The sequence below is a fragment of the Struthio camelus genome, chromosome 20 (genome assembly GCF_040807025.1).
Source record: "Struthio camelus isolate bStrCam1 chromosome 20, bStrCam1.hap1, whole genome shotgun sequence".
Taxonomy (NCBI): domain Eukaryota; kingdom Metazoa; phylum Chordata; class Aves; order Struthioniformes; family Struthionidae; genus Struthio; species Struthio camelus.
In genome coordinates this window covers 6,073,064-6,098,801 of record NC_090961.1, presented here as the reverse complement: position 1 = coordinate 6,098,801, position 25,738 = coordinate 6,073,064, and the positions used below count along the sequence as shown (strand labels likewise).

At 46.0% G+C, this 25,738-nt stretch overlaps 3 protein-coding genes across 14 annotated transcripts in view; 2 read left to right on the top strand and 1 right to left on the bottom strand.

Moving 5' to 3' along the window:
• The window catches only part of NUP214 (nucleoporin 214), a 44,638-nt gene extending 41,057 nt beyond the window's left edge, over positions 1–3,581 (top strand). For all 4 annotated transcript variants that reach the window (XM_068914253.1, XM_068914255.1, XM_068914254.1 and 1 more), the window contains exons 34-36: positions 1,590–1,732; positions 2,595–2,619; positions 3,348–3,581. In XM_068914253.1, coding sequence (XP_068770354.1) covers positions 1,590–1,732; positions 2,595–2,619; positions 3,348–3,381 — 202 coding nt within the window. In that variant the 3' untranslated portion in view covers positions 3,382–3,581. The remainder of the gene's footprint in view (positions 1–1,589; positions 1,733–2,594; positions 2,620–3,347) is intronic.
• Positions 3,582–11,209: 7,628 nt separating this feature from the next.
• Positions 11,210–25,674, bottom strand: FAM78A (family with sequence similarity 78 member A). The gene is made up of 2 exons (XM_068914267.1): positions 24,338–25,674; positions 11,210–15,830 (listed from the first exon to the last, which is right to left on the bottom strand). The coding sequence occupies exons 1-2, from the start codon at positions 24,598–24,600 to the stop codon at positions 15,302–15,304; spliced, it is 792 nt and encodes a 263-aa protein (XP_068770368.1). The 5' UTR covers positions 24,601–25,674; the 3' UTR covers positions 11,210–15,301.
• The window catches only part of PLPP7 (phospholipid phosphatase 7 (inactive)), a 35,015-nt gene continuing 20,562 nt past the window's right edge, over positions 11,286–25,738 (top strand). Inside the window, exons 1-4 of one of the 9 annotated variants that reach the window (XM_068914260.1) lie at positions 17,336–20,048; positions 20,731–20,780; positions 21,025–21,157; positions 22,426–22,571. In XM_068914260.1, coding sequence (XP_068770361.1) covers positions 22,531–22,571 — 41 coding nt within the window. In that variant the 5' untranslated portion in view covers positions 17,336–20,048; positions 20,731–20,780; positions 21,025–21,157; positions 22,426–22,530. The other 8 variants (XM_068914259.1, XM_068914263.1, XM_068914261.1 and 5 more) reach the window with 8 other exon arrangements.

Genomic DNA, 25,738 nt, shown 5'->3' with positions numbered 1-25,738 from the left:
TTTGAACAGGTATGTTCTTGTAGTTGCTACCAAAAGCAGCAGTTAGAACCACCAGTTTCCTTGTCACTAGCTTCACCTCCCCTTCCTTTCATCAGGTAGACATGATCTGTGCATTTGGTAGCACGGGCCCTGAGGGAAGAGAGCGCTGAGGGTTTTTTGTTTGTTTTTTGGGGGGTTGTCTTTTTTTTAATCTCCAAAAAAAAAAAAAAAGAGAGGCACTTGAGAACAGCACTGTCATGTTTGTGGTTCTGAGCTAAAGCTGTCTGAAGGTTACATAGGTCAAGAACCAAACCAGAAGCACAGGGAATGGCTGACAGGGTCAGAGATGCAAAGTCACTAAAATGTCCATTGTATCTAATGCCATATATGGAAGCAGCATGCAGTCACCTGTGTCTGGGATGAGAGAGATGACTTCCTTTACCAGGTGAATTGCTTGTCACGCTGCTGCAAGGGTTGTCTTATATGTGGGAAGATATGGTTTGATGTTTAAAAAAAAAATCAAATAAAATAAAAATCTCTACTAGATCTGGATGGATGGAGAGGTGGATTAACGTGCTGTCGGTTCATATTGTAAGTCAGAAGCGATGGGTGCTTGCGTGAAGGGCGGTCTTGCAAAGCTGGCACAACATTTATCTTGGCCGACAGTCTGCTCAGGAGAGGGCTAGCGCTGGATTAGCGTTAGCAGCGTTGTGCGCTGGCAGAGCTTGTCATTTGATTATTTTGTGTCTGCGTTTTGCCTGGTTTAAGATAGAGCAACAATTTAAGCTCTTTGTTTGAGTGCCCCTCATGCATTAAGAAACGGAGAAGTGTATGTGGGGGGCAGAGAACCATACTGCATAGAATTATCATGGTCTCATTAGTGTGTCACACTGATAGCTCTGCGGTGCTTGGTTGGATGGAGTGGGTGGAGAAGGAAGAACCAGTTTCCATATATTAAAATGTTTTTATCATCCCTGTCCCCAAAAGCAATTAGGAAACTGATCCAAAGGCGGTGGGGTAGGTGCAGATCTTCAGGAAAGCAGTGGAACTGTGTGTGCTTCAAAATGGGATAGTGAGAGAAAAGAATTGGGAGATTTGGAGATGGTTCACATGAGCACCGGATGAGGTATTATCTGAAAGATGAGAGTCTGAGTTCTGAACCTTGACTCTGCTTCGTGCCCTGCCCGTAAACAGTTCGTGCCAATTCCATGTTTGCCTCCCCCATTTGTGAAATGGAATGATGCTGTAGTTTTGAGCTCAAAAGGTGAAATATACACACAGGATGAATTAATATGTAGTCCATTTGATGACTGGTGTTAGTATTTCCAAGCACTTGAAAACACACCCTGTGTAAGAGCGAACGTATTTTCCCTTCTGCCTAGTGTACCTTCGGAGTGGGAGACAGAGAAACACTTGTATTACATACAGTAGTCTTTCCCAAACCAGGAAATAAGTTTTCAGAATGAACAATTATAATTATTCACATCTGGTGGTCCCACTCTTTGGGGATGTCCTCATTTAAGGAGTACACAGTTCTCATTGTGGGTAGAAGGAGAAACTTCCAGCATAAGAACATACTTACAAACACACGTTTTCTCTTTAAAATGCAGGTTTGGTGGTACCAGTAACAATACAGCATCGTTTGGCACACTAGCAAGTCAGAATACCCCGACATTTGGATCACTGTCCCAACAGGGTACCGGTTTTGGCACGCAGAGTAGCGGATTCTCAGCTTTTGGGACAGGTGGAGGAGGTAAGAGAAGCTAAAATGTAACAGACCCAACAAACTCCCTGCCTCCCGTTTTCCCGGGAACTCAGTTGTGACTCACTCCTTAGCTCCCTATGAAAAATCTGCCTGAGCTTCGTCCTGCAATGAAAAAGGCACCGGGGCCTGGAGAAATGAGCCACAGGGAGGGTGGGGGTTAGCGTCTTCTCAGACTCTGTCTCGCGTCTGATTTCATTCACTGGTTTGCTATATGGCATTTCAATGAATCACTTATCTTGTGCATGCCTCATCTCTGATACTGCTTTCCACCCCTTTTTGTGGAGTTGCCCTTACTTCTTGAAGGAAAATATTGAGAAATGATGAGTACCTCTTCAGTACCATACGGTACTGTGTGTAAGCACTTAGTGTCAAAAGAACATGCATTGCAAATTTGAGCTAGAACACTGCTAACCGATTTTTTTGAATGGTGTAATTCGGCAAAGGTGCAGAGATTTATACAGGGCTGAGAACAGAGCCTTTAAGAGAAGATGTAGTCATTGGTTGTCTGTCTCTCACCACTGGCTTGCATTAAGTGCAAACCTCATCTTCAGAAAGCAGTCCCCTGTTTTCATGGAGGTGAATAAACCAGGCTTATTGTATGCAGTTGCTACTAATGAATGGGCCTAGCTGATTAGCACTGAAAGCAAGCCCTCTCAGGAACTGAGGCAAGTCACTTCTCTTCTAGATGGAGATTTGACTTTCATTGTTTGCCCATCACTCTTTCCCTGGCCTACGGCAGGAAGGAAATGTTTTTCAATCTGTGTGTTGAAGGGGATTTTTAGTACACATCGGATGCATTTATTATACCTTTTAAGAATGTTTTTTTTTTTTCTTTTTACATTTGTTTCAGGATTTGGTTTTGGATCATCTAACACGTAAGTACCATTTTGTGTCTAATTCTTTATTAAAAATACAAGTAGAACTGGAATAGAAGAGTTGAATGGTATGCAAGACCAAGCTTTGAGAAAGAAGCAATAGCATGCATTAAAAACAAACACACGGGCACACAACTAGACCTAGTATGAGAGGAGGGGGCAGGTGGACTTCCTTCAGTTTCCCTTTTAGTAGCATTACATAGAACTCAAAAATCCAAGCTCTGACCGTGTGCTTTCCAGTGCAGTTAATCTTTCGTATGACAGAGGATCTTCAGCTAGATCGTACTCTTCCCCCCTCATCCAACTACCTCCCAAGTACATGCTGTGCGCTCTCAAGCTGTGTGTGTAAATCTAAGATTTATTCTATTTGTTATGTTGAAACTAAATATGAAATAAATCATCACCTTTCTGGTTGAGTTGAGGTAATGATTTACAGTTAAAGAACTGGACTAAAAGCTGAGGCTGTTAATTCTGTCATTCATAAACTTTGTTTCTCTATCAAAGAGAGAGAGCATATCTCTCTCTCTAGATGGTAGGCATTAGAATAAGCATAATTATAATTAGTATGTGTTGACTCGCTCTCGGGCAGAAGATGCTGGAAATACCAATGCATTGTCTTAATAAGCTTCTGGTACTAGAAAGACTGAAAGTTTGAGAGATCTGCTAAATTAATCCTACCTGAGGAAGACTCTAGCTCTCAGATGCTGTGCTTTGTTTCTGTTCTACAGATCTTCGTCTGGATTTAGTGGATGGAGAAGCTAAGAATATACTGAACGTTTTCCTGCAGAACTCTGCTATAGCTCCTACATTCATGAGTCACCTTCGTGATCAATATCCAAACAGCTTTTCTTTTAAATACAAATTCTCAGACTTCCTTTTTTTTTAAAAAAAGAAAAAATATAATGCTTATTTTTATGCAACACTTGTTCTTGCTCTATATTAAAATATTTTATCTGCCTTGATATTATTTGTATTGGAAGGATTCATCTCCATGCATCTAGAAGAAATACATGTATGCTGTGGTTACCATCCCCATACTGGACTTAGCTTCCTGCTATCATTCATGCTTCTTACCTATTGACCAGACAAGGGAGTAGCCCAAGTTGTTTCCCGATATAAACCAGCACATTTTTCATTGAAGAGAATGACTGATTATCGTAGACTCTTAAAAGACTGAAGTTTGCCCTGCTAATTTTAAGTATGAGATGGGGCACATGCTTATCTCACTGAAGTGCTAAAACTGAGTCATGTGTGAGCCAGAGGCTTAGTGGTGAAGCAGGAAATTATGTGAAAAGAACAGGCAATGTGCAGAACATGTTCCCATGGCAGTAACATTCAGCAAAGAGGTGGGAAGTAAAAGCTTTCCTATTTTTACCTTTCTGTACATTTTACAGAACTAAGAAATTGGAGCTCAGGTTATAGGGAACATTTTTGGCCCTTGAATGAAGTGTGACCTTTATCTAGAGGCATTAGTGATTTTGCAGCCTGTGGCTTTGGTTGTTGGAGTCTACTGTCAGCTACGTTTTTTTCTAATATCTGTGGGACTGTACTTTTTCCCTGTAGCTCTTAGCTTCAGTCAATAACATTTGTGAAATTCTCATATGTTTATACTCGAACATGCTGAACGAATGTTTTAAAGAATGCCCTGAAGGCACTGTGGACGAACACTTTTTCTATTTGATGCATCTGACCTCCATGAAACCTCTAAATGATGTAATGGATTTTTGTTGCACTGTGAAAAATGCATTTGAAATGACAGCTTAGGTATTAGTTGAATTCATGCAGATTGTGTATGGTTTTAGGTTTGGGGTCCTAATAGGGTATTTTGGGGTACTCCTGCTTTTTTATTTTTGGGAGAAACTTTCTGACATCTTATTTTTGAATAATATACAACGCAATGACAAATATCATTTGGGGGTATGGTTGGCAAGTGGGCAAGTTTAATCACTTCTTGGAACTGTAAATAGCTGATAATTGTTTTATTAACACTGGACAGTGAAAACAACTAAATATTTGTACCTATCATCAGTTCCTGAAGAAATCGCTTTTTTTTTTTTTTTGAAATTGACCTAAAACGTTAGCATTTGACCTAACTCCTGTCCTAGTTGTGGAAAGTGTCATTCATATTTCTGCAGTTGGGAATGTCATTAGGTCGGTTTCCTTCAAAAAGGAAGACCACTGAAATGCAGAGAATATCATGTACAAGGAGGACTTATTTTTAGATGTGGAGAGGCTTTGCAAGGCTATAGGGTCAGAGGCTTTTACATATGCCCTGGATTTCTGAACCTTGGCATGCAGGATTTCGTATTAGAGACCGTACTGTTGGGAGGGTGTCGTTGGGTGGGTTTGTTTGTTTTCAAACCTCCCTTCTAGTGGAAGAAACACCATGCTCACAGCTGAGCAAGCACCAAGGTTCCTGGGACTATAGCATTAGAATCGATAAAAACTTTTCTGAAATTTGCTAGTGGGGAGGTGGAAGAGAGGTTGAACTGTGCCGTTCCAGTATATTCTCCCTGAATATACGAAATTTCTCAAGGTCTAGAGGTGATACTGCTGTTCTTCTGTTTTCCTTCCTCTTTATAAATAGCAGCTGGCCCAAACCATTGACCTTAAATTCTTTGCGTTAATCTCCCATTGCTGTGGCATGCGACACCTCCTAGCAAGGCCGTATCAGCTGTGCTCCCCCAGATAGCTAATAAACCACTTGCTATGGAGAAGATTGGCTTGGTAAGAATGTAATGTTGGCATGCTGAGCCATTTAGAGTTTCTTTTTTGGAATGATGGGAGCAGTTGGGAGTTGTCCCCGCTGTGTGGCTTGTACCTGTTTAACTCATTTTCCTCTGCAAATAAGGGACCATAAGAATTACTTGAGACCATGATCAAACACATAAGCTTTTTCTTACAAGACTTCCAAATTTATGGCTGAAATACCCCAACTACCTGAACTATTTGACCTTGAGAAATGGGTGCTGCTCCTGGTTGCCGTAGTAGCTGCAGGAGGAGCTGGGCTGCGTAGAGAGGCTGATCGTGACCGTAGGCCTACAGAAATATGCATAAAGCGTAGCAAAGTCAACTTTGAAAAATCTGCATTTTTATTAGATGACTCAAGGACTTGGCAAGTGCATGTGAAGCTGGGTTGGTGGTTGCCAGAAGCTGTCATCATCTGTCGGCTGTGTTGGGTGGCCTGTCTGGGAGTGAATGGCCCCTGTCCAGTCCTTGGTGGACAGACGTCCACCAAAGAAATAAAGCTGTAACGCACGCAGTAAGCGCCCGTCCTGGCAGACCTAGTAACGAAGCCAAGGACTCGCTGGGTTTTTGGAGCCTTCGTTTCATTATTGCCCATGCTGGTTAATCCTCAGATAACTAATAGCAACTGTTTAGGACTGCCTTGGAGGAGCTTATCGTTTTGTCTGTGCAATTGTGATGCTGTTTCTCTCCTTCCTTTTTCCTTCGCCATTTTGATAAGAGAGGAAATCTTGCAAGGCTTTTAGCAAAGGTCAGGGTTCTTTAATTATTTCTAAGGAAATAACTCTGCTTTTTTTAGTTTGTTTCTTCTTCTGGGACTATATTGTGACCCTCCAGGCAGCGGAAAGTCGAGCGCTGGCCGTACTCGGCTACGGCAGGGCACTAACGAAGGTGTTGAGATGCGGTGGGAAGGGGGGAGCTGCCTTATGCTGTAGAGAGTCCCAAGCCCATGGTGAAACCAGTCCTGCGTTTCTGCTTCCTCGAAGGCTAAAAGAGCAACAAAGAAAAGAGCCCTCCCCCCCTGCTTTGGAAAAGGGACAAATCGTAGCTTCCTTCAGGGCAGAAAACGCTGCCGCCTCGCTGCTGGGGGCCGCGCAGCCGGGTCGCAGCGCTCGGGCTTCGGCCCCGCTCGCGGCCGCCTCGCCGCTGCGCGGGACGGGCTTTGAGGGGGCCGAGGCTGCGCGGGAGGGTAACAGACCTGGACCCAGGGCGGGCGACAGCGCGCGGCTCCCCTCCCGCATAGGGATGGGCCAGAGAGGAGCCGTTTTCCCCTCGCGGCCTGGTGCCCGCAGGGTGGTGGTGGGAACACCTTCCTCCTCCTCCTCCTCCTCCTCCCTCTAGCCCCGAGGCTCTCCCGCTGCCTGAAGCTGAGAAGGGCGCAGCTAGGCTGGCTGAAGAGGCCAGTGGGAGACGGCCATGAGCGGCCATGCTGGAGGGCAGCCATTTTGGTGCCTGCCCTGAGAGGGGCCAGGTGAGGGCAGGAGGTGGCAGCCAGGCGCCCTCCAGCTCTTTGGTCCTTACAGGTAAAAGCACCGTCAAGTCTACGTCCCCCGTATTGAGGGGGCGAGCTGACCTGCCCCTTTGGCTTCTGCAAGTCAGCGCTGGCAAAGGCGACGGCGGCTCCTTCCCTGGGGCGGGCCGGGCGCACCGCCGGGCTCCACCGTTTCTTTTGGAGCCCTGGCTCGTTCCCCATCGACGCCTGAAGCGTTCCCGTGAGGAAGAAAGCGCACGTAACTTGTTTTTCGCCCGACAGGCTTGCCCCGGGGCGGAGGTGAAGCGCGAGGGCTGCCTCGAGCCTCGCCAGGACGGCGGAGGGCCCGCAGCGGGAGAGCGCCGCTCCGTTTTCCTGTCTCCCCTCAGGTACGCCAGCTCTGGCTGCAGGGCGGACGTGCCGCCGACCGAAGCCACGGCGAACGCCCTGCCGGTGAAGCCAGAGAGAGGACGGTCCTGCCTGCGACGGGCTTGGGCGCTTTGGCAGCGAGCCGCCGCGACGTGCGAGCCTCGGGGGATGAAGGGGATCCCCAGGAGAGGCTGCGCAGGGCGGAAACCTGCTGCCGAACATCTACGGGGCCTTCGCTCCCGCTGCCTCCGAATTGCTGGGAGCAGGGAGGGAAGCCGGCTGAAGGCCGAGGTGGATGCTCGTGCCGCCCTGACAACCACCATGCCTCAAACCAGGAGTGAAGTCTCCGCTCTTGCTAGTCTTTGCCCCTCGAACGCCAGTCCTGCGCTGAGCTGCCTTGATTTGGCCTACCAGCCTGTGTACGTGTCCCTGCCTGCGCAGCCCCAGAGGCTGAAGTGACATTTTATTTATCCCTTCTTAGTTTTCATGTGTCCTGCCCTTGTGCATTGCTTTCAGCGTTGCACACAAGGAAAAATAATCCTGCATGAGGCTTTGGCACGAGAGCGTTTCGTAGGGCTGAGGGAGTTTCATTTCCTAGATAAATGTCACTTCGAGCCCCAGGGGCTGGGGAGAGGGAAGAGCAGCTCAGCAGGGGTAAGCAGCCCTGATTCAGCAGTGCAAGGGACCCCTTCCTCACTCCTGCTGGCAGCAGGAGTGAAATCTGGTCCCAGCGGTGTCTGAGCTCTCAGGAAGGGCACAAGCTGTCAAGCATTGCGTGTGCATTCAGTAGCGTGGAATAAGGAGGTATCTTGCAGTCTGTGCTCCCAAACCTCATTGCTGCCTTGTCACGTGGTCTGTCGGGTCCTGTCCCGCCCTGGTGGGAAGGCAGTATTTTACAGCGCTCTCCACTCCTGTGTAAAACCGAAAGTCCCCACATGGGAGAGTTTCCTTTCAACTTGTGTCAGCAGCAGAAAGTACCTCTGTGAGGCCCCAGGGTCTTGCAACTATGCAGGAGAATGACTCTTCCCCACCAAGGGGTGAGATTGGACATGTCTGCATGCTTTTCCACAGCGCACACCCACGTGTCCTTGTGGCTCTGCTCTTGGAGCGCCCTGATGGGCCCTCCAGTTGCACTCAGCATGTTTCCTTTCTTGATACCATCAACACCTTGTCTTTCTGAAACTTCCTATAAGTCGCCGAGCTCCTTCTCTTTTCATTGCAGATACGTCTCTAACTCCTGCTGCAGAGCTCGGCCTTCCATGTACATGCTTTGATCACAGATGGCCATAATTCATGCTGCCAGTGTCTGCATCTGAACTTGTATTGTTCCCTGAAAAATGAGATAAAAATGAAGCTGCTTATTGCCAGGGAGCTTATTGCTCAAATAATACAACACAGCTGTCGATCAGCCCTGTTGCTGTGTTACAGTTATTGGGAGCGTACAGCCATGGGCCATGCTTTGGCCTCAGGCTGCAATCCTACCTAATCATAGCATCCTATTTCAGCTCTGAAAAATGACAGGTTGCTGCTCTTAAACCCCTCTCTTTAGGAGGAGGAGGATGCTGGAGTCACTCTCACTTCAGCAGTTGTTAAAGAATCAGGGTATTAAGAAAGGCACTATCTTTGTGCATTTTTACTTTGCAGGTGCTAGGAGTTTCAATACTTCAGATATGCTGAATTTAAACAGATTTTAAAATGCCTTCAAAGTCAAAGTCGAAACAAGCCCTTAATATATTCTGAGGGGGAGATGAAGAGGAGTGGGATAACCCCCAAATTATAAACTGTTGCAAATTCAGGCTTGACTCCTCAATGATGCTGTCTGTGTTTGGACTTATTGCCTTGGAAATCTTGATGCAGATTGTTTGAAGAGCTCTGTTGTAATTATGAGCGTGAAATGCATGACACAGGATGTTTTGTTTAGTGGATCCTTCAAGACTCTTCAATCTATGTCAGTGCATCACTAAAAAAAAGTTTTTAACTTGAAAATGTGAAGGAATAAAATCAGTGTGCAGCTGCTGCATGTGAGCAGCTTACCACGATGTAAGACAGAAGAAACAGGAAACAAAACCTGATTTGTATCAACAGAGGGAAGTCCCCTGCAAAAAATGTTGAGCAGGGACAGTTGAGGTAAACAGGGTATTTCTGCAAGTGAAGGAACCGCTTGTCAGCCTGCTTAATGAAGGGACCGTTGTGTCAGTCTGCTTATAACCGAGGTTAGAAAAATCATGAACCAACGTGACAAAATATCTAGAAAGGTGAAGTTAGATTTGTAACCTTAGCGTTCACCAAATAAATTGGAACAAAGGACTTACTTTATTGTTAACTGAAGCTCCGCAACTGGACTCTGACATCACCCAGCCTCTGCTGGGTTCAGCAGCCGATGTCCTTCCCACCTTTGTTCTGCTCCTTCTCGGAGGTATCTGAATGTCTCTGCGCAGACAATGAGTGACCAGGCGCTTTGGCTTTTTCAGGGTGTCACCCAAAACAGCTGTGAGTTGGCTGCTATCCTCCCTCCCCCCTTCCCTCCCTCCAAAACTAGGACATCTAAATTTAACCTGCTATCAACAGACGAGGCTGGAGAGTTTCCACTGTGGAAATGAATCCCACTTAGAACCTGTCTGCTCTTCTGTTCAGACTCCATCAATGCAAATTCCTTCCTTTGAGCCATGACCTCCGATATGCTTCATTTCTCTCCCTTCCCCTGCAACATTTGTGTTTGTTATAGTGCTGTGTGCCTGTACTTTCCCAAATAGAGTACATAGCTATGCACGTTTCATGTGCGCACACAACTAAGTTTCCTGGCTTCCTCGTAGTAGCCCACAGAAGGCTCCTGAGCAAAAATGGTTGGCCACAACCTTCAAAGGGTTTAACAGACTTGTAACAGACTCTCTTGCTCTCTCCAGACAGGACCCAGGGAGATGCAGCAAAAGGGAGACATCGGTTTGAGGTGCTGTTTTTGGAAGGGGTGCCCTGCAGAATCACTGCCAGGAAACATGCACCCCCTATGCATGATCATGCATGGTCTGGGAAAGCCCCTCAGTAGTGGGGTGGCATTTACAGACAGTGCGCAGGAGTCTGTGTCCTAGGCGTGCTGGGTGGGAGCCAATGCAGCAGCATGATCTGGCATAAGATAAAATCTTTCCTCTGCTGCTTTTTAGAGAAGTCCTGATGCCTCTGTACAGGCTGGATTAGGAACTAGCAAAATAGCAGAAGTTCTGAGAGAACCAGAAAAAAAAAATGGAGAAACATATGTCTTCCTTGCAGGCAAAGCTGGTGGGAAGGGAGCTCACAGGGTGACTGGCATGTGGCAGGAGGAGCTGCATTGCAAACCTGGAAGGTGCCAGAGTTGGACTCCCCTGGTTAATGGGTTAGCCCATGAGCTGTGCTGGCCAGTTGTCCAGGCCCCCTCGTTTTCCCTGAAAACATCTTCAGTATTTAGCTTCTTCACTGGAAAGCAAATCAAACTTAAGTGTGAAAAGTGTTTGTGGGAAGAAATCATGAAATAAATGCAATGGGGTGTTTGAAAACTGGTCATATACTGCAGCAGCTCTTAACCTCTCTTTCGGCTGTTTGCTAGGGTCTGAAAGGCTGGGGCTGCTTTCTGCTTCCTGGGGTCCTGGAGGCTGGGTGAAAAGCTGCCTCTTACCAGATGCAGTATTTACAGCTAACGTTTGGCCAGTCTTTTGCTAAATAAGCAAACAGCATGAGGAAACTGAACTGTGCAGAAGTTCAGCCGCTCTGTGCCCTGGTAGCTGCTCCAAACTAGATTAGTTTTGTCATTCTATCACAAGATACACAGCAGCCTGATAATGAAAAATGCAGGATGCTGACTGATATTTTTAACCAGAAACCTCAGCGCTGTTATCTGATGCAGTGCAAGAGCTGAAACAGAGAGAAAATGCACTCATTGTAAAGAGGTTGTTTAGCACAGTCTTGAAATACGAGTGCAAATGTGGTGGAACTGTTTGTTTAAAAACAACCACCACCCAAACAACTCCAGGCAGATGTTTGAAAATTCCACTTTATTTTCTGTCTGTTATAAAAGCAGGGTTTTGTTTTTACATCTGTGTAAGTGTCCAGACTTGGTACATCTTGGTTTTGTTTTCACAGTATCTCTGCAAGACCAAGGACGATTCTTATTGCTGCGCCATGAACCAGGGCCGAATGCTAAAGAGAAACCACTGTTTCCAGGTTCAGGTAACCACCGTCTTACCCCTGCACGCTACTGGACTTTGCCTTACTCTCTGTCACACTGGCTGAACAGGTCTTCCCCTCCCTGTTGCTGTTTAATGTCATTGTTCGCTCTCTGCTGGGCTGCCCCACTCTTGCCACATTAGCCTCTGTATTAAGAGTAGGAAAGTAGAAGTGAGAACTAGAGCTGTCTGTAACGTTGTTCAGCATGTTATGCATGCTCACTAGTGTCTGCAAGTCCCTGCCACCCGTCTGGCGAGAGGTTACGGGTGGAGGGTCTCGGCCACGGCTTACCACAGGCCCTGCTTGTTTTCACCCTGGACCATTGTGTGATTTTTTTTGACAGGGCAGGTCGGGCTAGACTCTGCAACAACACGTCAGCTTGGGTGGTGATTTGGGGCTCTAAAGCGCTGAGTATTACTGATAGGAGAGGTGAGACTGCCAGGCTCATTGGACAGAGGCAGAAAGAATCTCAGGTTGGTGCTCCCTCACCTTCCCGATGTATCCTTTGTGTGTTCCTGTTTGTTACTTGGCTGCCAAAAACTAACAGAGAAGGAGCTTTATTTACCTCTGTTGACTGCAGCCACTCAGTGCAGGATGCCCTGGATCACTAGACATTTAAGTCCCAGCTGGGACTTTATCAATCCCCATTCTAATTGTATAGTTATTAACCAGCCATATAAACAGTGGTGTCTGTAGCACTTGTCACTTCCAGCCATCGTTCCTTTTATGTTCAGTCAATCTGTCCTCGTCAGTTTTGTAATGAAGCAGCATTGGAAAAACATCACTTTTATTCACAAAGCATGAAATCTTAAATGAGGCAGCGTCACTTTTCTATGCGATGTCTGGTAAAGTGAATCAAGATGGAGGGGTATGTTTTGCACTAGGCACGGGATAAAGGCATCTTTTGGGAAGGGAAGGAGAGGTCCATGCAAAGCTGACCCCAACATGAAATTTGAATTTCACATTTACTGCTCAGCTGGATCTACTCAGTGCAACAGGACAAATTAGCCAGGAGGTTAGTATCAAATTGCATGGATGCATCCAGTCCATCAGCCTGAGGGAATAGGGAGGAACCAGATTTACTTAGTGTGCTGGGAGACTAAGTCCAACACAAAGCTAAGTGGAAAAGGACGTAGGTGTTCCCTGAATGTGATTTTTGGTGACTGAGAAGAAATCTTTCCTTGGAATTCCTTTGTGCAACTAATTAAGACAACTGGGTCTGATTTCTTCAACCCAGGTTGACATCAGTGAGAACTGTAAGTACTCAGCACCGAAAACAAAGTGAATACCAGACATGAGTATCCCTTCTACTCCCACCTGTGGGACTGCCCAGAAGTGCATCTAAGCAGTAGCTAAGATGCATGCAAGTATTATCAGTTATTCACCTGCAGCTTGAATTTTGTCCTCTTTTGCATGTATTGCCTAGGAGAAAGTACAAGCAAGTCCCAAGGGGCTGTGCCAGTCAAGCTGTAGTTAGAATTTGAATCCACGTGAGAAAATGGAGTTTAACAGAGAGAGTGACTGTGCAAGTCAAAGCCTCCCTAGCTTCATCCTTGATAGTCCCAAAGGCTAGATTTAGGCTACCTTTGGCTTGTGGATTTGGATTTAATCCAGTCCATTTGTTTGCAAGCTGCTTGTAACACTGGGCTTCCTGCCTCAGAGATCTGCCCACTGAAGAGAGAGCAGGCCTTTCCCTGCTGCCGTGGCTGAGCATCTCTGAGAAACGGTACATGGAGGAGGGCAGTCTCTCTGGAATTTGAGGAATACAGTTGCCAGGACCCAGTATCCCCGTTTGCTGGTTTGAGACTCTCATGGCAGGGCATCTCTTCTGAGTATGGTGTCCCCAGGCAGGGGGCTGATGTTGAACCTGTTGCCAAAGCGTGTGGCTTTGGAGAAGAGAGGAAGGAGAATTTCTTGCTTCTAAGATGCTACGTGGAAGAAGAAGGTAATAATAGCAGCTAACTCGTGTCACTCAGAGAGGAGAGCCTTTTGAACGAGTGTGTGTGTGTGTGTGTGTGTGTGTGTGTGTGTGTGTGTGTGTTTGTGTGATTGTAAGACCTGTTTAGACCAGCTCAGCAGGGCCAGGCCTGTATGTAGCATGCTGAGCTCTCTTCAGTCCTAACTCTTGAGACAAATTGTGAATAAGAGGAAGAATTGTTATCTAAGGGGAAAGAGCTGCAGAGGAAAGGGGAAGTGATTTGCCTCAGGCCATGTGCCTGGAGTAAGCAAGCGGATCTCCTGTGCCCTGTCCTCCAGATGCCACTTCCACTCTACAACTTCCTCTGCCTGCAAACTGTGCCCCTCCCATTCAAACTGCTTTTCTATACCTCCTTCCTTTGAAGAAATACATCTGGTTATCTCTGAAGCCATCTGGACAAGGTCCTTAATGAAACCTACAGGTTCCAGCTCCTGCTCCAAATGTACCTTATTTACTGGAGCGTCTTCACCCAAGATTCAGGTGTTTCCCTTCTTGTGCCTAATCCTTTGCTACATAGATACTTGTGCCATAACCAGACAGGTACAGTATCACCTATGGTCCTGTCTGTACCCCATTCCTGAAAGTCATGTAGATCATGAGGTCATTTGGAGAAAAAGTCTCTATCAAACCCAACGTGATCTATAATCATAGGAAGAAAGAGAGTTTTTCATAGCTTTTTTTATAGTGCTTGCTAGGAATAGATGCCTGTTATTTTCAGACATGGCTGTTCCTGAATTATGCATATAGCTGGGTAGACTCAGTAGATAAAATCTGCCCTTGCTTACACACATGCATCTCCAATGACTTCAGAAGGATCCTTTTTATATCCTGCTCTTCTTACAGCACCATCATTGGGATATTATGGGAATTAGGGGCAACAGAACTTCAGCCTGTGTATGAGCCATTAGCTGTGAACACCATGAGAAAGAGAGACTGTGGGCTAGCTGGGCAGACAAATGTCTTCATTTCCTAAAGGCAAACACAATGGAAAATCCTCCCTCTTGATTTATGTTGACTCCTAGGGCCGCAGTTCTAGCTGTTGCCTTTGCCTGCGAGATTATCCCATATTATAATGCTAATGGCAGACTGAGATCAGCAAGTGTAAGCAGCACAAGCTTGCTTACTATCCCTTCTGTGAAGCAGGGAGATGGCCTAGTAGCTCCCACTCAAAAGACATCCTGTGACAGGTTTGTCAGTTGCATTGCTTTGAAACTGAGATTATTTCCATGCTTCCTTGTTTCATGTTTTAAAACCAGGAAGATTTTGTTTTCATCATGCTTCTTCCAATTTCATGCCCTTTTCATCAGCCTGTAACACACTGACAATCTATTCCTTGTTCCAAAACTTTCTCCCAAAAATTCTGTAGAAAGGACATTCTGCCTGGTGGTATTTTTGTTTGTTTCAAACATAGCTTTAAGGCAAAAGTTTGGCAATGCAAAGCAAAGTCTACATAAGGCCGCATGACTTGGATTTGCAACTCAGAACCTTTACAGCTTAAAAAAATTTCCTTATCTTAAATAGTCAACTTTTTGCTCCAGGAACTTGTTTTGTTCTCAACCAAAAAGAAAGAAAGACTCCTAAAATCCCAAATAAAATGTTCTTATTGTTCTGGGCAGTCTGGACAAGCTAATGAGATTGAAATTCAAACAGTAACTAAAGTAGGGAAGAAAAAAAGCTATACGGACAGACGTTAACGTTAGTTAGTTTCTTCCCTTAGGAATCCAGTGATGAGACAGACCCCACTCAAAGGTCTCCTCTTTAGCTTTAGCACAGTGAAATCCGTCCCAATGGGAGAAGGTAGAATGGTTGCATTTCTGTTGAATGAATAAAAAGTGCATTTTGATTTTGCTCAGATTATACGTGTATATTCTAATACCTAAGCGTTTTGTTTTTCTCCCTTCTGGTGCCGGGACGTCAGGTTGCTATTATCGGTGTTTTGGAGGTATCACCACAAGTGGTGGTCCATCCTTTGGCCTCCACATGAGTACCTGAGCATCATTGGCATTGGGTTTGACAAGGGCACTGGGTGGTATTGGCTCATTCTTGCTAAGGACCTGGGGCTGCTCTTGAGCAGAGGGCTCCCGCAGCTTGGCACGCTGCCCCAAGGGTCTGCTGGGATTTACCTCTATGCCCAGCCTCATGCGCCATTTGATAGTCTGCAAGGTCACCATTTCATTGGTAGCTGTGTTGGTTGCAACCAGCCAGGTGGTGAAGCTTTGATCCCGGTGAATGCTTGTGAGTTTTGCCACGTTGCTCTCGCTTACGGGCACTGCCCACGTGACGCTCGGGTAGAAGTTGTCGTTCATGCTAATGTTGAACTTGGATTCTTTCTTTGTGGGGCCCACAATGGTGCAGGTTTCTGTTGTATTTCCATACCAGGGATAGTTCACTCCATCTGAATCACTTATGGCTTGGATTTTACCGTCTAGTAGATCTGGAAGCTCCCAACTTGACCTGCCACAATCAACAACAAATTATGGATAATGCATTAATTAATTAGCTTAGGACCATGCAGGATTTTAAGAAAGAAGAGGAAATTGTTGTGAATGTGTTCCCCCTTTATCTTTTATGGGAATTTATGGCACTCATGTCATCCTGCATAAAAAGCTCTTCCCTGCCATTAAAACTTTGTCTGCAAATTTACAGGACCGATCATGAAAGTGCATCCTGCTGTTAAACCACATTGAAGACGCATTCCCCTGCAGAATAGGGCTTTCCTCACAGTGACTAATAGCTACCTGGAATGGTTCGAAATGTTTTGGTACTTGAATAAGGTTGCAAAGGGTACTCAGAAAAGTTCAAGCACTGAAATCCACCCTGTCACTAGAAAAATCCAGTGTTGCAGGTATTCTTTTGCAGCTCCTTACTTGGCTGTTTTAGCACTGCTGAACACCAGGAATTGATTCAGGGTCTGCATTCAGTGTCTCCTGACTCGTGCACTCATGAGAACAGGGCTCAGGCCAGAGTTTCTTTCTTGCAACAGCACAAAAATTCCTGTGTAGGCAGAACTGGCAAGCCTAGAGTCAGCCCCTGACATTAAGTGTCAGGAAAGCCATTCTAAGTAGCGGTAGTAAGATTACTCTCAAAGACTCAACTTGATCATAAAGGTTCCCTGCTGATTGCTAGCTCCTAACCTGAATGCTCCAGTTTCACCATTCTGTTCTGATTTTCTTTTTAGTCCAGAGCTGCACACACTCATTTTCTTTCTGGATAAGCTCTTGTCCCTTCCAGCTATCTGTGTGGCACTGGGAGTGTAACCCATCCTTCACCAGTACTAGGAAGGAGCCCAGTTCAAAGGCTGCACACCAGGCTCCAGGGTTTGGATGATATTACAGTAATTACAGAAACAGAGGTCAGCTGCCTTGTAAAACTGCCTGAGCCAGTAGTTTGTCGCACTGCAAGCTCTCTTTGCAAGACAGACAAAAAGGTCAGTCTTTCTAGAAAGTAAGTAAGTGAAAACGGTCCTCCATCATCTTGAAATACTGATGTAAAACTCTGGATATTTTTATCAACTTCCAATTGAATTTTCAAGAAGGCCAAGGAAGCTAACTGCTATAAATGCTGCAGACAGAAAAAGGGCTAGATTTTTGCAGAGGTAAGGCACCAAACAAGCCTAACCATAAACCACACCACGTGCTCAAAATGCGCCATGTATTTTAAGGGCATTCTTTAAAACAAAAACAAACAGACTGGTAGAGGTGGCTCAAATTTTCCCTCTGCCTCTTGCTTGATGATGAAACACTGGAAAGAGAGTGTGGGGGAAATTTTCCTGCCTGCTCAGAGCTCAGACAGGTCAGCCCTATCCACCAACTATGTCTCTGCTGTAGTACTGGCAAAAGGGGACGTGTGACAACAGCTCATTTGCACCAGTTTCCAGCATGGCATTTTCATTTGACCCCACTTTGGTGCTCAGGCGTTGGGCTTTGCACTGAGCTGGCCAAATTTTGCAGTTTGCAGTCCCCTTCTGCCGATTGTGCCACAAGAAGCAGTTATCTTCGGGGGAGAGAGAGAGAGAGTGGACAGACTGAGGCTCATCAAACTGTCAAAGCCTTTAATAAGAGTCCAGTGTTGCAGCTTAAAATAGCCTTTCGATTGAAGCGGAGAGATGCATTCTCAGCACAGGCTGGCTGACAGGAATGCATCATTCCCGTCCGGGCTCTGACGCAGTGTGGTTTGGGACGACTTGCTTCTCTCCACTGATCAGGACTAATATGACTGTCTCATGAGGCTGTTCTGATTGGTAATTAGTTAATGACTGTGAAGTGAAACTACATGTTTGTAATCACTGAATCTTTCACCAGTTAGCTATAAACGTCTGGCTGTAACTATAAGATATCTTGTAGGACTTTAAAATTGTTTTATCTTTTTTTTCCATTCTTTATTTTTAAATGAGCATGAGCCCTAGCAAAAATTTCCTGTGTTGCTGCCTGTGCTACGGCAGGCTTTAGGTTGAATGGCTGTGTGCCGCACTAGAGGCATGCACTTTGTAGGTCGGAAGGCTTGGCATAAAACCAGAACGTTAAGTGCAAAGCAGGACTTCAGCGTGCTCTGTGGGATGCTCAGATCTGCTGAACAGAATGACCTGGGATGTTATCAGAAGCTGGGGGATTATATAACTTCTCTCTTTCCCCGCACAGATTTACAGGCTGCTGTTAGCTACAATACCACGACTGCAGTAATTTTCTCCTTCTAAGCCTGTAGCCAACAGGCAGAGGGAGTCCTTTCCCTGAAAGAAAATTCTTGCCTAAGACAGCCTAAAGGAAATCCCTGAGCAGTCCCGCCAGTGAGCACCCCTTGCCCACTGGAGAGATGTTTATACACTGCTCGGTCTAAACCAGAGTCCTTTTGGCTTACCACCCCGCCCCATGCTCTTCAAAGAGAGCTGAGGAGAGAAAAGCTCTGAGGATTTTGAATGAACTCAGCCCTCCAAGGGAAGATGAATCGGAGGTCGTGTTCTGTAGCGACCGATCTAGTCCCTGCCACACAGTCATGAAACACCATACGGAGGCTCCTTCTCTCCCTTTCAGCAGGTGGTTTAGGATTACTTTCCATTCAGATAGTGCCTGGTACTCAGCTTGACTGTGGCCCAGGGAGGAGATGTGACAATTTCCTGGAGGTTTCTATACATGACAGATGTGGTACTAAGGTGCAGGCGCAGAGGCTCTGTGGGCGTGGAGGTGCCCAACTGGGACCTGACATGCTATGGGAGGCTGATAAATCCACCCTGGGCGGCTCCCGCCTGCTCCGGTCAGAGGCTAGTAGGAGGGCAGTAGGAGAGGCAGAGGCTGCAATTGAAACTGGGAATTGGCTAAGGACTTACTGGCTCCCTCTTCATATCCTATAGACATCATCTCTGCCCCCAAACCAGTACAGAATTGCAGGACCTTCTCAGGGTTTGCTCAGGGTTTAAATGAAAGCAAAAAGATACAGCTGTGTCAGGACTTGAGCTGGGATCACGTGGTTCACTGAACGCTGAGATAAGAGGGTGTCTGGAGAGCTAGGGACTGAAATCGCAGTGAAGCGTGTTAGTGAGTGGTGCGGCTGTGCTCGGGGTGGATTAAAAGTGCATTCAGCTCGAGAAAGGCATGGAGAGGAACAGGGAAGAAGAAACTGGCCTATGTTTCTTTGTGGAGTACGTTGTGCCTAATTCTAGTGAGTGTGGTTAACCCTGAGGTTTCATAACCTCATAACCATCACGCTTATCTGCACGACCCAGTAACGAGAAAAAAAGAGGCCTTATGATAATCCCATGACTGAAGTAAAAGCACTGCCTGCTGCTTTTGGTTGTCCCTTGCCTGCTGCTAGCAAAGCTTGCAACCAGACTAGGAGCCTTTGGCTGCATGGGTTCGCCACGCTAAACAATACGCCAACAACTGGCCTTTGGGATGTTTTTGGAAAGAATGCTGTGGAGAGTTCTTTGGCTGCATCAGCATCTTTCTGTGATGGTGTCGAGCCAAGGAAAGGCCAGAAAATGCCCGGTAAACTCTTTGTTGATGATAGCAGGGAACAGGCATGAAAAGAAACCAACCTACCTGATTTCATGGATTCACTGTAGCTTATCAGCTCCAAAATCAGTAGGCTCTGGCTTGTAATATTGACAAATTTGTTTCTGTTGCTTCTGACTCTTCAGAGTCAGCATGGGTATCATATGGGCATCACTAGAGGCCAGAGCTGCCAACAAACCTATTTAACTAATGTCCTCTTGCTGCCAGGTGAAGGAACATTCAGCTATACCTTGTAGCACAATAGTAGCCATGCTGCTGACAGACAAGCTGTTTTATATAGGTCCTAGCTTCCTGGTTCCCATTCAGGTATGTTTCTTCCTGTTCTGTAACAAGAAACCAAGTCTCCAGCTTCTCCCAAGCCCTCCAGATAGCTGCCCCATAGCACAAGTTGAAGCAATCACTGCAGTGTTGTGTGCAGTGACAGTAAATCCAAGCAAAGCAGCCTTCACTGTGCACATCCAGCAGTGTGACATGGGTGCGTTAAGTTAACCTTTTCAGATAGGCATCAAACATTATTACATCCTCAGACCTTATTCCTTCAAGCCAGGTCCTAGTTAGTCACAGGACACATGGACTTGCGTAACCTTCTGCTTTCCAACACCCTTCCCTTCCACCAGCGTCTTAAACATAAGAAGCCTTGATCAGATCCAGACCGTGCTCAGTGCAGGTACTGATGCAATGCGTGGGTGCAATGTAAAGCCGTCTTGGGTATTCTGCATCAGTGATTTTACCTGTCTTCCTCAGCTGATATGCCTGCGCTGGTGACTAGATGAGAGAGAGATGAATCTGACATTCAGAACTGCTTATTTTTAAATTGTCCTTTACAGTGTCTCTCTCTCACCTACTCTGGCAAGTTAAGCAATTGAATCCAGGGTCATAGTGAGAACAGGAAAAGAATTTAAGATGCACAGCCACAGCTGTTTAAGCCAGTCTGAGCCATGCTGCTGTGGTCCCAGTCTCTTCTACCCTATCCTCCAGCTACATAGTCCTGCCTCATCTCTTGAACTGGTAGTGGTGTTTGTCTGACGCGCAGCAAGCAGGTTCGAGGAGCAAAACTAGCAGAAAAAAACCTGACATTAAGAAAAAGGAATAGGTTTTTGCTAGTTTAGCTGAGCGGGCTCATGTCAGGACTGGACAACCTGCTGGAGAAAGTTCTTATTTAAATCGGCTAAGGTGCACGCTTAAAGTGCACGTAAGGGCCATGGGCCACATAAGGGCAGCAAAGCCTTTTCTTCTAAACCGTGGGGGGAAGGGTGTCTTGATATTTTTTTACTGGTAAACTGATGTTAGCTTGGTTCCCACAGAAAGTGTAAGCTTTTTTTTGTTTGTTTTTTTTTCCTGTGACTCAGTTCTCGACTGTCTTCCCCCTCTGAGGTCTGGGGGTTTATTCTCTTGACAAGTAAGTTTCTTTAGTTCATTGCATTTCTGTTGTAGGGCATGGAAGATTTAATCTCTCAAAGGAGAGAGACCCCTTAATGTGAAACGATGATGTAATGCTACCTAGTGCTCATCTGAGTCTTCCAGAGGAGAAAAATCCACCTGAAACTTGTCGAGATTCTTGGCAGATTGTATTAAAAGTCTGATTTATTTATCTCTCTTTTGCATATCACCATCTGCACTGCTTCTTGCATATCTCCATGGAGATGAAGAAATGAGACTGGATAATTTCGTTCCAGTGTTGCGTCCCACTAGATACTGTACAACCGCAGCACAGAAAGCTGGTGCCTGCCCCTGAGAGCTCCCAGTCGAAGGCCTGCTCCAGCTGATCCTACACAGGTCAGAGCACTGCAGCCTGATTCTGATTCCTTACACTAACTAGCAACTTCATTTCCTGAGCATGTGGGGTAAAACCCTGCTCAGGGTGAGCAGTAATACCAGAAATGGGGCCAAACAAGAGTATTCCTCAGTTCTGCATTGAGAGAGCTCAGAGAACCCTTTCATTTCCTCATGCAGCGCTGAGGTTTTTCTTTTCATTACATCGTTCATTGGCTTACAAGAAAAATGATCCCAGCATTTATGTGTTATCTGCGTTTTTTTTTCTTTCTTTAAATTTTAAAATGTTGCATTTAGCCAAAAAATTGTCAATGCCTCTTTAAATGTGTACGTTGAAATTATCCCCTCTGTATCTAACATCCATATACGAGTGCTATGCGCAGCTCCATCTGCTCCAGTATTTCTCAGCTGTTTCTATGCTCAGTGTAATGGCCAGCATATACACAGCTAACAACTTCAGAGCATAACAGTGAAAAATTAATCTAAAGACTGCTATAAGTATTGATGCTTTAGTTGACTGACTGTTTTTTTTTAATTTTGAGTTTTCTGTTTGCCTGTCACCACAGTGATTAAAAAAATGTATGTTCCAGTAGCCTCTCTTCATCATGGAAAGTTGGGACAAATAGTCTGTTGGCATAAATCAATGCAGCTCCATGGAGGTCAGTGGAATTATGTTGACTTACACCAGCTAAAGGCTTGGCCCATTCTTTCAGATAGGTTTGTGTCCTATCTCTCTCTATATAAAGCTCTTCCAATGTTTCAATGACATTAAAAGAGGGCTTTCTTCCCAAACACCTTTATTTATAGCTTTCAGATGGTGACAGGTCAAAAGAAACAGAATGGAGAAACAGACCAATTCTGAATTGTGTCTGGATAACTCTTTTTTTATCAGCTAAATATGAATGGATGTCTTAGGGAAAAATCTTTCTCCTCCCATGATTTTCTGGATAATACAGATTTTCTGGATAACTTCTGGAAATTTTATTCTATATATCTGCAGTGTGTAATTCTGACTACCAGTTAACAATACTTAGCCTTTATATAAAACTTTTTGTCTAAAGCTCTCAAAGCATTTCAGCAAGGGAAGACTGTGCCAAATCCTCATTTCAAAGAGAGGGAAACCCAAGTGCAGAAAACTAAAACAACATGTCCAGGTTTACAGTGCAACTCCACAGCAGCACTGGCAGTAATAGCTCTCTGCTCTGTCCTCTTTATTTCACTGGATGTGAGCTGTATTTATATATGGTGGACTTTTCTGGTTTCTTTTGCAGCTGGTCACTAAAGACAGAATTTCTAAAAGATCCTGAGAATTACACATCCAAATCCTGAAGGCCTGGAATTGGGAACATCTGAGCAACAAATTGTCCTTGCTAAAGATGATTTTGGAGCCAATAAGCCTGCAGACTTCAGCCTTAATGTAAGTACTTTTAAAATCAAGATAAACTCATCTGCTCCCCCACTGAGCCGTACTCTATTGGTATTTGCCAGGTGCTGGAGTCTCGTTCTCAAGGCATTTTCTGCTTGAGCAAAGAGTTGAGAGGGGAAATGGGGACAGAAGATGGGAACAATCTGTCACTTATGGCTGCTCCTTGGCATTCCCTTCCCTGTAGTCTGGAGTTACCAACACAAGTTCACTTTATGTCTGGGATTCGAACCTGTGTCATTATCTGGGTTTACAGGCAGAAGGGAGGGAAGAACGGCTGGGATGTGTGTGCAGAGGTGGATGTTCAGGCCCTTCAGGAAGTCGGAGTTTGCTTTGGTTCAGGCCCTTCATCAAGTCAGAGTTTGCTTTCTAGCCCTACTCTGTGTTCCCATCTTCTCCCCTTGCCCTCCCCACTTGCCTTTTTTTTTTTTTTTTTTTAAGGTGTCCAAAATGACTCCTGAGCTGCTGAGGTGGCATCCCTCCTTCTCACAGTGCACTTCAGATTAGCAGCCAGGAGGGTTACTTAAACCTGACCTTCTCATCCCTTTCTCCCTTGCTCCCAGAGCCTGGGCAGCATGGGTGCCTCCGGTCACCAAACCATCTGCCAGCCCTCTGCCAGTACCGGGCTCTAAGGTCAGGCTTTGTCCCTGTGGCTAGACAGACAGATTTCTGCTGCACCACGAGGCTGCTCCCAGTGCCACCCAGGCACCATGAGTTGCAGAACTGCTGCTCTGTGCAGGCATTTAGAGATCAGATTTTGTCGCTGATTTAACTACGGGCCAAAGCCTGCAACAGCGCTTGAAAAAACTGGCGGCGGATCAGTACAGGGTGAGACGTGACTTTTAACAGTAGGGAGGTGACATTTTAATTTGACTCATTCTTATTTCATTATGACTGTCCAACTGGTAACACTGGGTTTTCAGGGAGGTCACAGCTCCCACATTCCTCCTACCTTACATATATATATAATATATGTGTACATTTTCCCACTCTTACATTATCCAGAATGAGAGTCATGCAAATTTTTTACCTTACTCTGGGGTGATGCAACGGGTTTAACTAACAGTGGGTCAAATCCATCGTACTTTTGCCCTGTGGGCTGCCTGCTACTGTGGGCAAAGCAAGCAGGACTCCTCCTGTGATGTTATACTGCGCTCCTAAAGCTGGTGGGCTATTGAGCTCTTGGCTGATGGCACACTGCAGTAGCAGCAGCACAGCATACTGGTAACAGCAGAATGCCACAAGTGTCTGCCTGGGGGTTTCACTGGGCTTGTCAATGGGCAGTTTTATCCTGTAAGGGATGCAGAAGAGAGGAGCTGGCGTGCAGGGACCCCCTCTTGTAAAATGTCTATCAAAACAGGAGGAGTGCCCTTTGTGGGAGGGCTGACTGGGGATTTTTCAGGAGCTACAGTGCTGCTGGAAAGCTTTTGTAAAATATAATATTGCTTTCGGGTTGCTAACAGAGCAAGTATTTTTTAGTTAGGGCTTGAGTACACTCCCATTAGAGGATAAGGACACCCACTGCTTTCAAAGGTGCAGGAACAAGCTCTTCGTTCTATTTTTTCTTTTTTTTTTTTTTTTAGCACATAAAAAAGTCCTATTAAGTTTCAGAAGAGCTGGTCTGTAAAAACAAATCAAATGGGTATCGGCTTTGGCTTAATCCTGTATCTTTCCCAGCCAGGCCATGGTTCTCCTGCTCTCTCCTTTTACCAGGCAAACGCACGCACACACACTCACACGCGTTCTCTGGAAATACTTACATTCCCTGTTCCCCGTAGTGATTGTAAAATTCCATATGGCTACAAGCCTGAATCCAGCCCACGATCCAGGTCTCCTTCTTGGGAATAGGGGGCACCAACACTTGCGCAGAGGCTCGGAAGTGAGGGGTCCGGTAGCGTAGAACCACACTGGATGACTCGTCAATGCTGGTGGGAATGGGATCGATAGAGGCTTTAACGTCAATCACTGAAATACTCTCCCGGAAAACTTTGGATTTGCAGCTAATGCTCTGAATACAGCCCATGGCATACCCCGAATACAGTCCAACGCAGCTCCTAGGGTACTCCAGCAATCCTGGGGAATATTAGGCATTGAAATTATCTGGTGCTAGATCAATTATAGATCTTTTTGGTTTGTAATCTCAAAACTGATATCCATAGGATAGAAAATTCATCATGTAAAGCCTTAATTTGAATGTCTGTCTTATGAGTACTGCTCCTATTCTGAGGATAGCTGCACTTCAGAAGCAAGAGGGCCTTTTAATTTTTTCCCCCTTTTAGTGACCCATTAAATATTTTCCTCAAACAGTCTTTGGGTTAAAAACAGAAAAAAAAAGTCAACTGAGTTCAATAAATAACGGTGTTGTTCTTAGCTGATATATTTAGTCCTTCCTTTTCTCAGATGTGGTCTGTCATTCACCATCAAACATAGGACAAGCCGGTATTTCCCTTTATTCTTTGGATGAAAAGCAGAATGTTGATCGACACATCTATATAAATAATGAAATAGTTTTTAGCCCCAGCTTGTCACAACCGGTGTGGATTTCCACTTCCTGACTTGCAGTTGTTCATAACTTCCTTTCGCACAAAATTACAATAATAACAGAAAAAAAGGGCGGGTGGAAAAAGCAAAAAGTAGCCAAATCTCCGGCTTTGGAGGTTTCTCCAACGGCGATGTTAGGGCTTTGGCGGTTTGGGTTTTTTTTTTTTGTTGTTGTTGTTCTGTTTTTTTTTTTCTTCTCCTTTTCCCTTAGCAATAGCCGAAGCCATCCACGGTCAGTCGGCGGGCGCCGGGCTGTGCGCGGGGGCAGGGGAGGGCGCGGGCCGCGCCGCTCAGCGCCCGCCGCTCCGCACAATCGCCGCCTGTGACATCCCGCCGGCGCGCAGCTCCCCGTCCTCCTCTTCTTCCTCCTCCTCCTCCTCCTGCTCCTCGCCGAGCGGGTCGCGCTGCAGGGGTGTCCAACCTTCCTCCCTGCTGCTGCCGCTGCCGCCGCCGCCGCCGCCGGGCGAGCAGGCTGGGGCTCACGCAGCGGGGCTCATCGGCGGGGGCGCCCCGCACACGCGTGGCCCCCGCGGGTTCACCGCATCGCGCCGAGCAGAGCAGCGCCGAGCACCGGCCGCGCCGCCGGCGCCGCGCAGCGAGCCGCGCCGGGCTCCCCCTCC